The sequence below is a fragment of the Patella vulgata genome, chromosome 7 (assembly GCF_932274485.2).
Source record: "Patella vulgata chromosome 7, xgPatVulg1.2, whole genome shotgun sequence".
In the NCBI taxonomy this organism is placed as follows: Eukaryota; Metazoa; Mollusca; class Gastropoda; family Patellidae; genus Patella; species Patella vulgata.
This window is the reverse complement of record NC_065885.2, coordinates 28,712,858-28,728,203: the sequence shown is the minus strand read 5'-3', so window position 1 is coordinate 28,728,203 and position 15,346 is coordinate 28,712,858. Positions and strand designations below refer to the sequence as shown.

Sequence of the window (15,346 nt, the reverse complement as noted above, 5' to 3'; positions counted from 1 at the left end):
CAGCGTTCTCGTGATTATAATTAACTGTAAATCATTATTTTGTATTATGTGGAAATTTTATTTAAATGCCTATTCTGATTCAATGTTCATGCATAATATTAATATGTCAATCTTTTACCGTTCATTACCTCATTATTTTCATTATGCACTACAAAACTGAGATTTTAACATATTGCACAGAACAATTACCATGTAGCCAGTCCTCCGCCAGTTTGTTGAGCAGTGGATTGTTGTTAATACTCTTACATTTTTTATACACCCATATTGAATTTCAACAATGTTTGATAATAACTTCTAGAGGTATTGCACTTTATCACTTTGTTGAATCTAGTGACAAAATTTATCATTCAACATGTTTGAAATTGATGTTATTCAAATTAATGAGCTTCAGAAGCCTATAATTTCAACGATTTTAAGATATTAAATTAGAACGGTCTTGTGAAATATCTAGTATTTCCATTAATTAGCTTGAGCAATCAGTTTACATATTTTCTGGTAATTGGAGTTTGTTTGCATTGATATTTCACATAAATTTCTAAATTCTTATTTATTTTTAAATTTTCCATTTGTCCATGAGTTAAGGCACATTTCATAACCCGAATGGTCCATGTAGTTTGTGGTGCATTTGTTAGTGGTCGTGATTAATGTAGATAACCTATAAATAATGTTTGATACATTACTGCATACATGTTGTCAATACATGCTGTGAACTGAAGGTAGAAAAAGAGTGCTCTTAACAGTTCAACTGACAGAAACCTCTGCAGTTCATTCATTACACAATGAAACCTGTATGGAATGCCAATAAGTTTCATATTTCATGATCAGTAGAGAAAACACACGTTTTATGCATGCCCGATTTTAGGATTTGAACATATTGTTTGTGTCTACTTTGATTAAGTAGACTAGGTCACTGACACAGAGGGTTTACTAGTTAAACAGACTAACACTTTACAGAAACAGCTGTCATTCTGGTGTGAAACTATTTGTCTATCATATATTTTATTCCTTATTCCACAATTAGTTACCGAAAACCTGTAATGATAGAGTTGATTGGTTCCTTAGATTAGAGACCCAGCAATTTACCGCACCAATATACGCGATATATATGGCAAAGCCAAATCTTAGTGAAGCTAAATAGGTAATTTTATCACGTCATGATCATAAAACCCAACAGCACAATTGCCAAATAGCAGTTGAATACTAAGTCTAATTGTAGACTTAGCATGTCTGGACGAGTTCCAAATTATGCTATCTATTACTAGGAAAACTTAGTGCATATTACTCAATTCAATAACCCAGTCCGGTTATCCAAATAATTACCACTTGTTTATATTATTTCAAATGACACAGTCAAATGGGTTTGGGAGACTTAGAGTCTATGCAAATAAGCATTTTATAACAGCAGTTCTTTAGCCATCTCTCTGTTCACCATGAAACAGAAGCAGTTGCTGCGGTGATACAGTACTGTGCCGTTCCAACCAAGACCTATTTTGTGCTCCGGTCCCCGACGACTATATAAATGGAACATCCGAACAATCTCACGTCAACTGAACGAAACTACCGTAGTCGCTTCATGAGAGAAATCTGGGACGACTACTTACCACTCATAGATTTTTAATTTTATCATATATTGAGTTGCAAAAATGGACAATGAGTTCAAACATTATTTTGATTCACACTTACAGATTCACAAGCAATGAACACACCATTTGTCACCGCCTAATTTCACTCCTTGTTTGCTGTAGAACTCTGTTTAGTTTCATTACCTTTTTATCTCCCTTGTATGCTATCACCTCCTTGGTTCTTAAACATTCATCATTTTTATTACTGAGTGTGTTATTTTCATCTCATTATGCAGAAAAATTTCAACTGTCTGATTTGCATTTGAACCAAATGATGGAAAATGCCTTAGCTGATATGAAACGTAAGTTTGTGCTGCAAAAGCCTAAGTTCTGCTCTGTGATTATTTTAAGATTTGATTTATTTTATTTTATTTTGTTTTCTTGGTGTACATTGTTAAAGTTTAGGAGATGATTTCAAAAAGCTTAATTTAAGTGTTAGCAACTTGTCCTGTATTGTTGTTTTCCTTTTTTTTTTAAATGACAAATATTGGGGGAAAAATATGTGTTGCTTTTGAAGTTAAAATACATTTACTATTCAGAATCATCTATCATAATAGGACGAGTTCTTTTAACGTGATTTTGAGAGAAATTAAGATTTATGTATGTTCCCTGGATGGTCTGTTTTGCCTTTGAAGAAGCCCTAATACATTCATAATAAAACAAAATAATTTGACACCTATTAATTCACACATTTTCAAAACTGATTCTTATTAACCTCATAGAAATAAATTACCCAAAATAATGCACTTCTTTTCAATAATTTCAAAGCACTTTCATCATAATATAATGATTAATATTTTTTCATTATGAAAAAAAGTTTATTCAATTAACAATGGCAATTTCGGTGCTTTATAGAATCGGAATTTGATCGCAATTAATGCTATAGAAATAATAGCCACACAAGTGACATGGTCGATTTAAGAATCTGTTTCAAAAACCATGTTTATATTTTTTATTTTATATTACAGTGCAATTGAAGGAATCTCGTAAACAGTGTGATAGCAGTAATGAACTCATTTTATCTTTACAAGGTAACAACATCAAGAATATTTGTGTTAAAAATTCAGGGCAGATCATTCACATACATTTCAAAGATCATAAATGTCTACTATTTTAATTTATAAACTGTTCTTTTTATGCAGTTAAATACTTCTGTGTATAAAAATATGTTCATGTAGAATGGGCTGGCAAAATGACGGCACAATTTTTATTGCTATATTTGTCTAAGAAGATAATAAAGATAAAAGATGGCATTGTGAAATCAATAGAAACCAATGTAAATTTAAAATGGCCGTAACATAGAATGTTTTGGACCAAACTATTTTTTAGATAAAAGTATGTTTTATTGTGTATGGTTTTAAACACTATATTTAACCTTCATTCTGATTTCTGTTTGAAATGGTTGTAAATCTATTTTAGAACAAATAGCAAATCTAGAGAGTGAAATAAGTCTATATAAAATACCTCAACAAGAAGATAAAACTGTAGTTACATTAGTTGGTACCCAATCACCTGTAAATAGTCTTCATTCTTCATCTAATACCTCAATTTCTTCCACCACCTCTGATCTTTCTGAAGATGAAAGCTGGAAAGGTAAGCAGATCTGGTTTATGGTGATGATTTTAAGTGGGAAAACCTAATAATACCACAGACTATATGAGACAATCACATGTTAAATTTGAAACCTGCCCTAAACTTATTAGGAAATAACTGTTTTAATTCAATCGGTGATGAGAACTAGACTGCTATTTGTTGAAAAATACATATTAATATCATTATTGATGGTTCTCTTTAATTTTTATATTTATGTTTTAGAATTACTAGAAGAGGCAAGACAAGCTCAGAAAAAAGCTGAAATTGAATTACAGAAGAATAGAGGTAACTATTATATATTCATATATCATTTATTGATAACCTTGAGACCATTACTTTGTCTTTTATGATCATTCCAGTTAGATAAATCTTATGGTTTAAATATAGAATAAGTATGCCTTTGATAGTTGGTAAAAAACAAAGAACTCTCATTTGACATTGGGAGTGTTAGATTAGGCTGACCTTAAAAATATCTTTGTTTCGCCTAACGCGACTGACTAACTAAAACCACCCCCGACTTAAATTATTTTATTGCACTTTTCCGCGATCTTTTTATTTTATTTTGTGTGTCAACCTGAAATATATCACGAGAGTTATTTCCCTTTACCATGGCTATGGTTTGAATTTGATTCATTATTGAAACTAGCTGATCAATACGAAAGCGTCATAGGTGTCGCTTCTCAACAAAATGGTTGCAGACGAAAGCATTCCATTTCCACGAAATGATTCTGCCTTTATGTCTGTGGAGCGTCGTTTTAAACATGATGACGATATTTTCAATATACGTTTTCTAGAAAAATGAAGCCACAACCCACACGATCGTTAAAAACGTGTTGAAGGAGTTTCATACTTCAAAATCGTGGTAAATCGCGTGCGAGCTGTCGTGCATCACGAAAAATCCCGATGTCATTCATTTCTTTGCCAATAAAAGAAGACAAATGTTTCCACCCGGAAAATTATCAAGCTGTCAAATTAGCTCTTTAAAAAAAAATCTAAAAAAAAAAACGACCTACCGACCCTTCTCCTCGATTTTGGGTCGGGTTTGGTGAAACAAAGATATTTTTAAGGTCAGCCTTACATTAGAAATTTGGAACAAAATCTACCAAGTCTTCATTTATACACATTTAAGTTTCATTTTATGAGTTTTGCATATGGGTGGTTTACAAGGAGTTTGATGAACACTTGAGATTGAAAGATATCTATGTAGGCCCCTGCTTTGACTTTTGATAATTTGTTGAGACAATATTATTGTTATTTTGAATATGGTATTATAACTCAAAATTAATTACATTTATTGTCTAGTGATGATGCCTCTTTAGTTGAATTATAAACAATAAAATTTTTACCCTGAACTTGCATTCGTATACTTGCAAGAGGTAAGCAGTGTTATATTACTTATTTTAATGGTCATATGGAGGCATGTGGATTAATCACATCATGATCATATGTTACAGGTGAATTAACCATGAGTCAGTTACAAGTCACGAAGACAACTGAAGAAATGAAACTGTTGCAGACACAATTAACAGAAGCAAACAAAATAGCAGATGAAAAAACAGAGCAAGTGGCTAATTTACAGGGTGAGTTCATATCATATCATTGTTGCTATCTCCAAACTTTTCTTGCTGGACATTTTTACTGAAAATAAAGGGGCATAACCCTTATTATTTAAGCAAACATGTCAACAAAATATTCAAATTCATATGTAATAAGAATAGGTGCACCTCGCTAGTTTTTATTCGCCCATATTGAAATGTGGTTGTATATTGTCGTTGCCCCTGTTCGTCCGTCCACAATTGCTTATGGACGCTCTAAAGGCTAAAGTTAATGTCCGATTGACTTTAAATTTATACACAGTGTTAAAGGTCATGAGATAAAGAAGCCTATTGATTTTCAGCAATTTCCGATAATTACTGCCAGATTTATGGCCCTTGATCACTTTGAAAAATCTTATTTATGCTCCAGAGACCAAAGTTATCATCTGATTGACTTTAGATTGATACAGAGAGTTTAATGTCTTGAGATGAACAAGTATATTGATTCTCAATAAATTTTGATAACTTGAACAGCTAAATCCATGATATTAAATGTTTTGTATACTAAATGTTGGCATGGGGCAAAACTAAAAGCCAAACAAATTCTAATGATTCTCTGATAATTACTTAATGAGTTGTTACTCTTTTAATCAGATTTTAGTGTATTATAGATGTTTCATTACCGACAATAGAAAAAATATGCGACAACTGTTGTTGACTGATGGACAACTTAGCTGCTGTGGGCATATGTTTCGTTGCCTGGCAACCTATCTTTATATTTAATTCCTGTACAATAATCGGGATGAGTAGTAGTTATACACCCAGTCAATTAATTTTGGAATTTTGAATACAATTCTCAAATGAAAATAATATTCTGCTTCTCAGATACCAACACATCACAACATCCTCATTGATTACTTCACCTTTCAATTTTCCGCTTTCGAAGGGTACCTCTTTTATTACCGTTCTATTTGAATTTGGAAGTGTCCAGTAAGCTCAATTATCAAGTACATAGCCCTGATCAATGTTATTGGCACTGCCAGACAATCAACTTCATTTTAAAGATCTTTATAATAAAATTGTAATATTGTACATTCATTATTAAAATAGACTTATTGTTGACCATATGCTAAAAATTAAAAACAAATGTCAGCTGTCTTTATTTACTTGAACATTTTATGATTGAAATGCTGTTGTATATGTCATTGGTGTCCAGCTGGCGACAAAATTGCTTGTGGATGCTCTAGAGGCTAAAGTTAATATCTGATTTATACACAGTGTTCAGGGTTAGAGATGAAGAATCCTATTGATTTGCAACAATTTCTGATAATCACTGCCAGAGTTTTGTCCCATGTTCACTTTGAAAACTCTTGTGAGTGACTTCAAATTGATACACAGACTTATTGCCCTGATTATCTTTGAACAATCTTGAGATGCTCAAGATTATAAATTTATCTTTTCGAGTGCCTTTATTTTTACACTTCGTGTTTATGTTCATGAAAGTTTCTAGTTTATACTCTTTATCACTTTTAAGAATCCTGTGGACCCTCTAGCTGTTAATGTTATTTTCCGAAAGATTTGAAATTGATACACAGTGTTTATGTGATGAATCATGAAACCTATATATTTTAAACAATTTCTGATAACTCAAACAGCTAAATTTTTTATCGTTACCAGTACATGTTTTGTATCATAAATGTTTGCATTTTGAAGAAGTGGAAGCTAATCAAATTTTAATTTTTGGTTGTTACTCGTGATCAGTCATTAGTTTAAATGCTCCCACCTATAAAACCATTAATTACAACAACCCCTGTGTACTGCTTGGCCTAGTTGGCTGCTGGCAACCTATCTTTATTTGAATAGTCAGTAACTTATCTTTCTTGAGATGAAAACTCATTTAGATGTATTTATATAGAGCTATGTAGAAAAAATATATGTATGGCTATTTGATTGTACATGTATACAAGAGTTACAATTCTTTTGTAGACCAAGTACATAAAGCTGAAGCAGCAACAAAAGAGGTTAAACAACAAATACTTGATTTAAGAGGTCAGTTTATTTATTCATCATATTCATACACCATTTATCATAACCATATATCACACTGTTAAATAAAATTCCACATTTTAATATAATCCCCATATAATCAGATTTTTCTTTACATGCATTTTACATGTTAATTACATGTATTTCCTTGGACAGCTGAACTGTTGGCATTAGAAAATAACTTTAAGCAAGTCCTATATTCAGACAAAATTCATTTTATGGCACTAATCAATAATTAAACATTATTAAGGAAATAAAAATCTAAGAAAAATTATAAATTTGAAAATAAATTACTATAGTAGAGATATTTTTATACGCCCACATTTTCATGTGGACATATTATGCCGTTGCCCTTGTCCATCCAGACATCCGGTCACAATTTGTTTGTGGACACTCTACAGGTCACAATTTTTATCTGATTTTTATGAAACTTGAAATATAGGTTTATCTCCCAAAGGTCTTTGTTCCTTTCGATATTTGTCCATATCAGACTGTAACTTTCTGGATTATGGCTCCTGATTGTACAAAAAAATCACTGCTACACCCTAATAGTCAAATTACGTGAAAATTGGGCCGAAACTACCTGACAAAATGGCCGCTTCTTGTACACAAATAGTGTAAAAGTATGTAATACGAAGGTTGTGGACCCTCTAGAAATCACAATTTTTATACGCCCACATTGAAATGGGCTTGTATATTGTCGTCGCCCCCGTCCCTCCGGCAGTCCGGCGTCCATGCTCTACAGGCTAAAGTTAATGTCCGATTGACTTCAAATTTATACAAAGTGTTTAAGGGCATGAGATGAAGAAGCATATTGATTTTCAGCGATTTCCAATAATTACTGCCAGAGTTATGGCCCTTGATCACTTCAAAAAATCTTGTGGACTCTCTAAAGGCTAAAGTTAATATCCGATTGACTTTAAATTTATACACAGTGTTTGAGGTCATGAGACGAAGAAGCCTATTGATTTTCAGCAATTTCCGATAATTACTGCCAGAGTTATGGCCCTTGATCACTTTGAAAAATCTTGTGGACGCTCTAGAGGCTAAAGTTAATATCCGATTGACTTTAAATTTGTACACAGTATTTAAGGTCGTGAGACAAACAAACCTATTCATTTTCAGCGATTTTCGATAATTACTGCCAGAGTTATGGTCCTTGATCACTTCAAAATATCTTGTAAATGCTCTAGAGGCTAAACTTAATATCCGATTGACTTTAAATTTATACACAGTGTTTGAGGTCATAAGACAAAGAATCATATTGATTTTCAACGATTTCCGATAATTACTGCCAAAGTTGTGACGCTTGATCTCACTTTGAAAAATCTTGTGACGCTCTAGAGGCTAAATTTATCATCCGATTGACTTCAGATTGAGTTTAAAGTCTTGATTTTCAATGAATTTTTATGACTTGAACAGCTAAATCCATGATGTTAAAAGTTTCGTATACTAAACGTTAGCATGGGGCAGAACTTTATAAAAACCAAACAAATTCTAATGGTTTTCTGATAATTACTTAATGAATTGTTACTCTTAATCAGATTTTAATGTATTATAAATGTTTCATTATCGAAAAAAAATAAAAATATGCAACAACTCTTGTTGACTGCTGGAGTTATGGCCCTAGATCACTTTGAGAAATCTTGTTGACATTATCTGATAGACTTTAAATTTATACTCAGTGTTTACACTCACTGAGACGAAGAAGCCAAATGATTTTCAACAATTTCTGATAATTACTGCCAGAGTTATGACCCTTGATCACTTATGGATGCTCTAGACGCTAAAGTCAAAATCCGATTTCCGATAATTACTGCCAGAGGTATGGCCCTTGATCCCTTCAGAAAAGAAAAATATACGACAACCCTTGTTGACTGCCCGGACTACTTAGCTGCTGTGGGTGTATGTTTTGTTGCCTTGCAACCTATCTTTGTCCTCTTTTGATGAAAATATGTTTATATTCCTGGATTATGGCCCCTGATTGTATGAAAAATCACTTCTTTTTTTTTTTTGAGCTTGTCCATCTCATGCAAAATATGGTCGCATCTTGCATGGCAAGCATTTGTTATTGAAAGGTGTGTCCCAGATTTGTAACTAATGTCAGTCAAAGCCGTTTAGGTTCAAATTGAACTTTTGCACTTTGTTGAGAAATTTATTTTGATAAATGTGACCAGCTATGGCTAAATCAGACACATGTTGCAGATCCCTTACATATCATATTTCTCTTCACATTGGACTCTGTTTTTAATTCTTGCGAGTCAATGCATTATCATTGATGGTGTTGGTTACTATGGAGTCATGAGGATGTAACTTGTAAGATACCAATTTAAAACTCTTCAAATACATAACTTTAATGTATAAGCTTACATAACAGTGTTTTGAATTTGTCTTATTTTACTAGAGCTGGTCACATATTTTTTTTCAGTACTTATTTTAATTTGCATGTTTATCTTAATAGTGAACTTTTGATCAAGTAATGATACAAAGAATATATTTTTTTGTGAAGATCTTGTTGAACAACAAATTTCCAGTTTACTACCCCATTTCAAAATATGTCGTCCCAAATATGATAGTTTTTTTCATAATGTTTGAAAAACAACTGTCTCAGACTGAATCTGGTCGTATATTTAAATTTTAGCATCCAATCAAATTTTCAGGGTTTTTTTTTGTGTTATTACCAATAAGACAAAGTCTATTCTTTGTTTATGAAAATATTTTATGTGAACAATATGTCATCAATACCTCATTTCCTTATCCCCATGTAAGCTGGTTCATTTTCTGCACGATCTTCAATTACAGAAACATTATATCACCTTTTGTATATTAAGCCCTCTGTTTATTACCCATATCCTTTCCTTTATCTCTAAGTAAACAAGTTCATTTTCTTAGAGGTCTTATATAAAACTTCACATAAATATGAGCCACAATTAGTTTTTAATATTGAAACATAACGACTTTAGATGGCCTTCAGGTATTTCTGGAGCTGTTATCAATGCTGCATTGATCAAATATTAATTAAACTGGAAGTAATCAATATCAGATATCATTGTTTTTAATGTGAAGGTTATATGATCTTAGGAAATTTAGCTGGATTACAGGGATATGCCATCCTATTATTATTTATTCTTATTAATCCTAATCTACCTGATCTTATCTCATTCCCTGCATGGTTCACACCTTGTTTAAACTAACAGATAGCATGCTGGAAGAACAGGAACAATTACGTAAGAATCAGAATATGGCAGATTCATTTAAAAGTAAGTCTGTGGGTCAAAGGTTGTCAACTCAAGTTCAGATAATTAGTAGTATTTGTAGAAATCATTCTTAGTCGTATTTATTTCTTACATCATATTAGCTATTTTGATTAATCATTAAAAAAAAACAACCCTATTGTGATTATAAAAATGTTGATTAACATTATAAAGTCCCGATATGTAAGTCTCTGACGAGAAAAGTATGTTTTTAAAAAAATGTAAATAATTTAAAGACTGAATATTAGACTTTCAGACCATACACAGTAAAGTGTAGTTTTACTAACAAGGCAGATTGGTCAAAAAAATAATCAAAATCAATCAATCCAGATAACTCATTTGTATCAAGGTCAAGATGGTATGCATTGCAACCTCAGTTATTTTATCTATCGGTACATATATCTAAAAGGACACTTTAAATCTATCTATTTATGTTAAAATTGAAATATTGACCTAACACCATAAAGTTTAATTAAATATTTGTAATGAATATATTTATCCCTGATACAGTAATATATGATGAAATGTATTATTTTGTTGGTTCAAAACTCTTTTTATTCTGTACAACATTGTGTTCATTAGTGGTCTACTAAGATCAAGCTCGAGCAGTAACCCTGTTAGTTCTGCCTTATGTTGCCTCTGCTCAGTGTGTGTTCCCTCTGTACGGTTTTGTGAATAATTTCCCTTAATAATGTGATTTTTTACTACTGTTGACCAAGTAGCTCTCAATGATATTTGAAAATTTAATACATTAAAATATCCACAAGATATGGGTCATAAGTTTGAGGAATTTTTAGGTATTATCACTTTCTATTTCAACCAAACAATTATGTAATAATAATAAGCTTTATGTGTCATATTCAAACAAACCATAACTGTAAACTCACCTAATTGACCAAAATCTAAAAACTGGCTACTTACACTGTAACCTGGTATCATTTAATCTTATGTATTTAACCCTAGGATTTAACATATCGTTGTTTGAAAATTTGTAAAAATTGACTAAAATATGCCGAAAATCATATAATTTGTACTTGTGTCCAGTTTAAATTTGGCCTTCAATTTTGATAATGAGCATCCAATTTACAAGCTTTAATTTCCTGATCATTGTTCAAAGATTTAAAACATAGTTGATTATTGATGTACCTGGTATAATGATTAATTTTTGAACAGTGGTCAGGAAATTGAATACTCAAGATTAAATGATAACACCTTCATAACCCGTATAAACTAATAATGAATCTTGAAACATCTGTATCTCAACATTGGATTTGCAGATCTAGTTCATAATTTGCATACAATCTTAGGACCAATTCCTAATATTTCTATGGTCAAATAAAGAATATACTTTTGGAGAAGATTTACTACTAATGCTTCTTTAAATGATATCAACATTAATAAACAGATGATGCTTTCCAAGAATTATAAGTGAAATCTTTCTATAAGTTTCTCATTCGTGTGTGTAACGGTGTTGCATCAGAAGGTCTGTCATGTCATTGAGTCAAGTGACATGGTTTCGATTCCTCGCTTGTACATGACAAGTAGTAGGGTTGCTTACCCAGCCTCATGGGGTTTCTCCAGGTCCTCTGGTTTCCTCCCACTGCTAATTAATAAGACCCCTAGACGCTAGTGAATTATTGAAATAGAATTGAACTATGTTAGTCCCAAAATGACCTAGTTTGAGTCAAGTGGACGTTAAATCTCATTTCTTTCTATCTTATTAGGGATTAGATTCTCCACCTGTTTTGAAATAGGTTAAATCAGATCATAAAATAAATTGATTTAAAACGTGAACTTTTCTTGGGTGAAAAAATGGTGTTTATTTACAACTAGTTAAATTGTATGTGAGCATAACTATTTTAATTTAATGTTTTGAGTGCAGGTTCTAGGTCAGTTTTCAAATTGGTAGTAGCTGCCTCTGTAATGACATGATTATCCTAAATATCAGATTAAAAGCTACATTAATATATAAGGTCAATAATAAATTTGAAATAAAAAAAAACAAGTAGATAGCTGAAATATTTATTCCCTTAGGCGATCAACTTGATAGATATATAAAATAATTATCTTTTATGTTTTTCAGGGCAACTTGATACAGAGAAATCAAAGCATAAAATCTGTCAGACAGAATTGGAAGATAGTAAACGTATGCATTTCTTTTTTCACGTAACTTTTCAGATGAGTTCTGGCATACAAATATTATTTTTGATAATAGCTTTCCTAAATTCAGATTAATATACAATTTAAGAAATGAGTTGTGACATACAAATATTATTTTTAATAATAGCCTTCCTGAATTCAGATTTACATACATGTATATGATTTTTAAAAAAATGTATACATGGGCCAGATATTGTTAACCCACCTTGTTTTGTATAGATTAATTGGGTCCACCCACATGTATGATTAATTGGTCTACCTTTATGTCAACTCATCTACCTACACAATTTAAAAAAAAAGTATGATTTGTTGATGTATTTAAGTAATTGACATATTATCAAGACCCCTATAGATGAGTTGATGTGTAACCAAGCTGACTTGTATTTCCCAGGGAAGGGGAAGGAGTACTTCAAGTAATCAACCTTTATTACCCTGAAATATGTACACAGTTTGATCTGTAAGAAAAAAAACACTGATTATACATAATCATATCGAAAGTCCAGAAATAAATTAAACTTTATAATACATGTAACAACTTTGGTTGCATCAAGATTGTTCGCAAGCAGAAGAAACTTATAGATTAATTATTTGTTATATATGGTGATAGTACAGGATGTAAGCATGTTGAATGAGTGGCTATTGTATTATCTTGCAGCTTTATTGTGCTATTTGCAACTATATTACTTGTTGCCTTAGGGGATACAGCTTCAATAACAAATTACAACAAAAATTAATTTTTATATGGCAATACCTTATGTGGGAATATGTTTTCTTATCCCCTTCTCTGTCCGTCCATACATAAACAATTCTTGTAAATACTCTATAGGTTAGAGTTTCAAATTATTTATTTTTTCAAACTTGCTGTGATTTTTCAACTAGGAAGAACTCTATTGAATATCAAAGTTGTGCATCAGAGTCACTGCCTGTCATTAAAACCTAGTAGAAAACCCTCTCCAAGTCAATATTTAGAGGAATTGTTCGAACATTCTTTAGGAGAAACCAAATTCAAAGTCACAAGAATATTTTTTACTACCCCTACTACTGATCAAAACTTATAAAAAGTCTACAGAACACTTTTTTTTTAAATTTATATTTTTCATACTTTCTGGGATTGTTTTGGTAGTCATAGGGGGAAACCTATCAAATTTCAGAATTCAGGGACACATATCAAGTTTATACGTAGTTATTGCCCCTGACCCAAAAACTTAACATCCACCCTTTAAAATGCTGCTGGTGGGCTTTTTTTCATTGCCTAACAACACTATGTTTTCTGTAGATGAAATAATCGTCATTTACATTACTTCTTCTCTTTCCTTAATTGATAGATTCAAAGTTTTTCTTTGAAGGTTTGAATACTTATAGCTGATTTTAAACTTATTAATACATTGTACAAACAGGTTAAGCTCTTTGAGTTAAACTGTTAAACCCCTGGAGTTTATTGCATCATGAAACAGATTTTTTTTATTATCAGTTGATTAAACATAAATTATGCAAGAGCTAAATCTGCCTATTGCAAGTCTTTATTTAGGCATCAGATGTTATAGACCTTTGTTTAGATGACAAGTTCAAAATCAACTCTGTAGACCCACAGATGGCTTGGATACAGTTTGGATTTAAACAGTTGTCCATTTAAGATTAAATCAATAAATGGTGGACTAAGCTAACGTTTACCGTTAGTCGCTGATGTCACTAACGGAAACTGGTGATGAAAGGCCTGCCAAGTAAGGCTACCATAGCCATTGAGCATGTTACTTGATACCAGTAATCGAGAATATGTGGGTGAAGTTATGGTCTGTCAATCAAACGATCGCCAATTCTCATAGACGGTGCAGACACAATTGATGCCTATTTCTAGTCCAAACTTCCAACAGTGACAATTCCGTTCAGAACAAAGTAATTTGACTGAAAATTTCAACATTTACTTTTTTTTTTATCATCTATATTTGAATTATTATAGCAAGAATGGCCAACTCTTTATAAAACTGTGAACTAATGTATCTTTAAATTGTACTTGTCTTTTACTCTTTTTTTTTTCCACCATTTAAAAACACAAATTTTGTCCTTACACTTTACAATTTGGCTGTGGTTTAAATTTTTGGTAGTTTGGTACCATTATATCCTCTTAATCTTACTAGGCAAACTTCAAGAAGCCCAGCAAAGTGCTAAACAGAGTCATAATGAAGCTGAACAATTTAAAAGTAAGGGCATGGTTTTATTTATCTTATCACAAAAGCATGAAATTTTGACTCATGGCGTCATTAAAACAAATACAGCCACTAATTAACGATTTATTTTAATATTAAAACATTCATTTCATGTAGATTACTGAATAATAACAAAGTAGGGTTTTTAAGTAAAAGATATTTTTCTTTAGTTATAATTGTATGTGATGGTTTAGATTTATTGTCCTATATATACTTTTAAGTTTTAAATAGACATTTATGATTGCACCTGTTGGTCTTTGCTACCCAGTTGAACGTCAAGTAATAGATATACTTTTTTTTAAAAAAACAAATTCAAATTTCATAGCTGCAATGTTTGTAGGGTACTGAAAAAGGGACCCCAATACCATTGGTAAACAATTACTAGGTGTCATGATAAAATGAAAATCAAATAGGCCTTAAACCAGTTTATGTATTATTGTTTGTTTTAAAAATAGTGAAAGAGTTTAAATTCTATCTCATGAGGACTTAGCCCCATTTCACTATGATTAAATGAAGCCACAAAGTGCAAAGTTGTTCAAAATTGAAGATACATGTATATATTTTATCATAGTGTAAAAAGATAAAAGATCACATCTTTTTTATGCGTTACGTTCATGTAAGTTATAAACATTTAATAAATGTTTATAAATGGTAGCAAAGATTACAGAAGTAAATCATTGTGACGGTTGAATTCTTTTCGACTCTACTATTGAATTCACATTACTGTCTTTCAAAAATTAGTAATTTTATATGATACTGATTTTGATAAAGAAAAACAATGTTATTCAAATATTGCACAGAATTATTTTTCTTCTGACAAAAAAAAAATAAACAGACTTTAGGCAGATGTAATCTTTCAGTTACAATATTATTTGAAATTGATTTATATATCATAATTTCTGCTTCTTTTAGAGAGTGAAAAAGAATTCAGC

General features: G+C 31.4%; 1 protein-coding gene across 12 annotated transcripts in view; it reads left to right on the top strand.

The window, feature by feature from the left end:
• The window catches only part of LOC126828490 (sarcolemmal membrane-associated protein), a 68,350-nt gene that overhangs the window by 37,853 nt on the left and 15,151 nt on the right, over positions 1 to 15,346 (top strand). For 5 of the 12 annotated variants that reach the window (XM_050558252.2, XM_050558248.2, XM_050558247.2 and 2 more), the window contains 9 exons: positions 1,859 to 1,924; positions 2,591 to 2,653; positions 3,042 to 3,215; positions 3,438 to 3,500; positions 4,670 to 4,795; positions 6,737 to 6,799; positions 9,994 to 10,056; positions 12,134 to 12,196; positions 14,346 to 14,408. In XM_050558252.2, coding sequence (XP_050414209.1) covers positions 1,859 to 1,924; positions 2,591 to 2,653; positions 3,042 to 3,215; positions 3,438 to 3,500; positions 4,670 to 4,795; positions 6,737 to 6,799; positions 9,994 to 10,056; positions 12,134 to 12,196; positions 14,346 to 14,408 — 744 coding nt within the window. The remainder of the gene's footprint in view (positions 1 to 1,858; positions 1,925 to 2,590; positions 2,654 to 3,041; positions 3,216 to 3,437; positions 3,501 to 4,669; positions 4,796 to 6,736; positions 6,800 to 9,993; positions 10,057 to 12,133; positions 12,197 to 14,345; positions 14,409 to 15,346) is intronic. The other 7 variants (XM_050558256.2, XM_050558250.2, XM_050558255.2 and 4 more) reach the window with 4 other exon arrangements.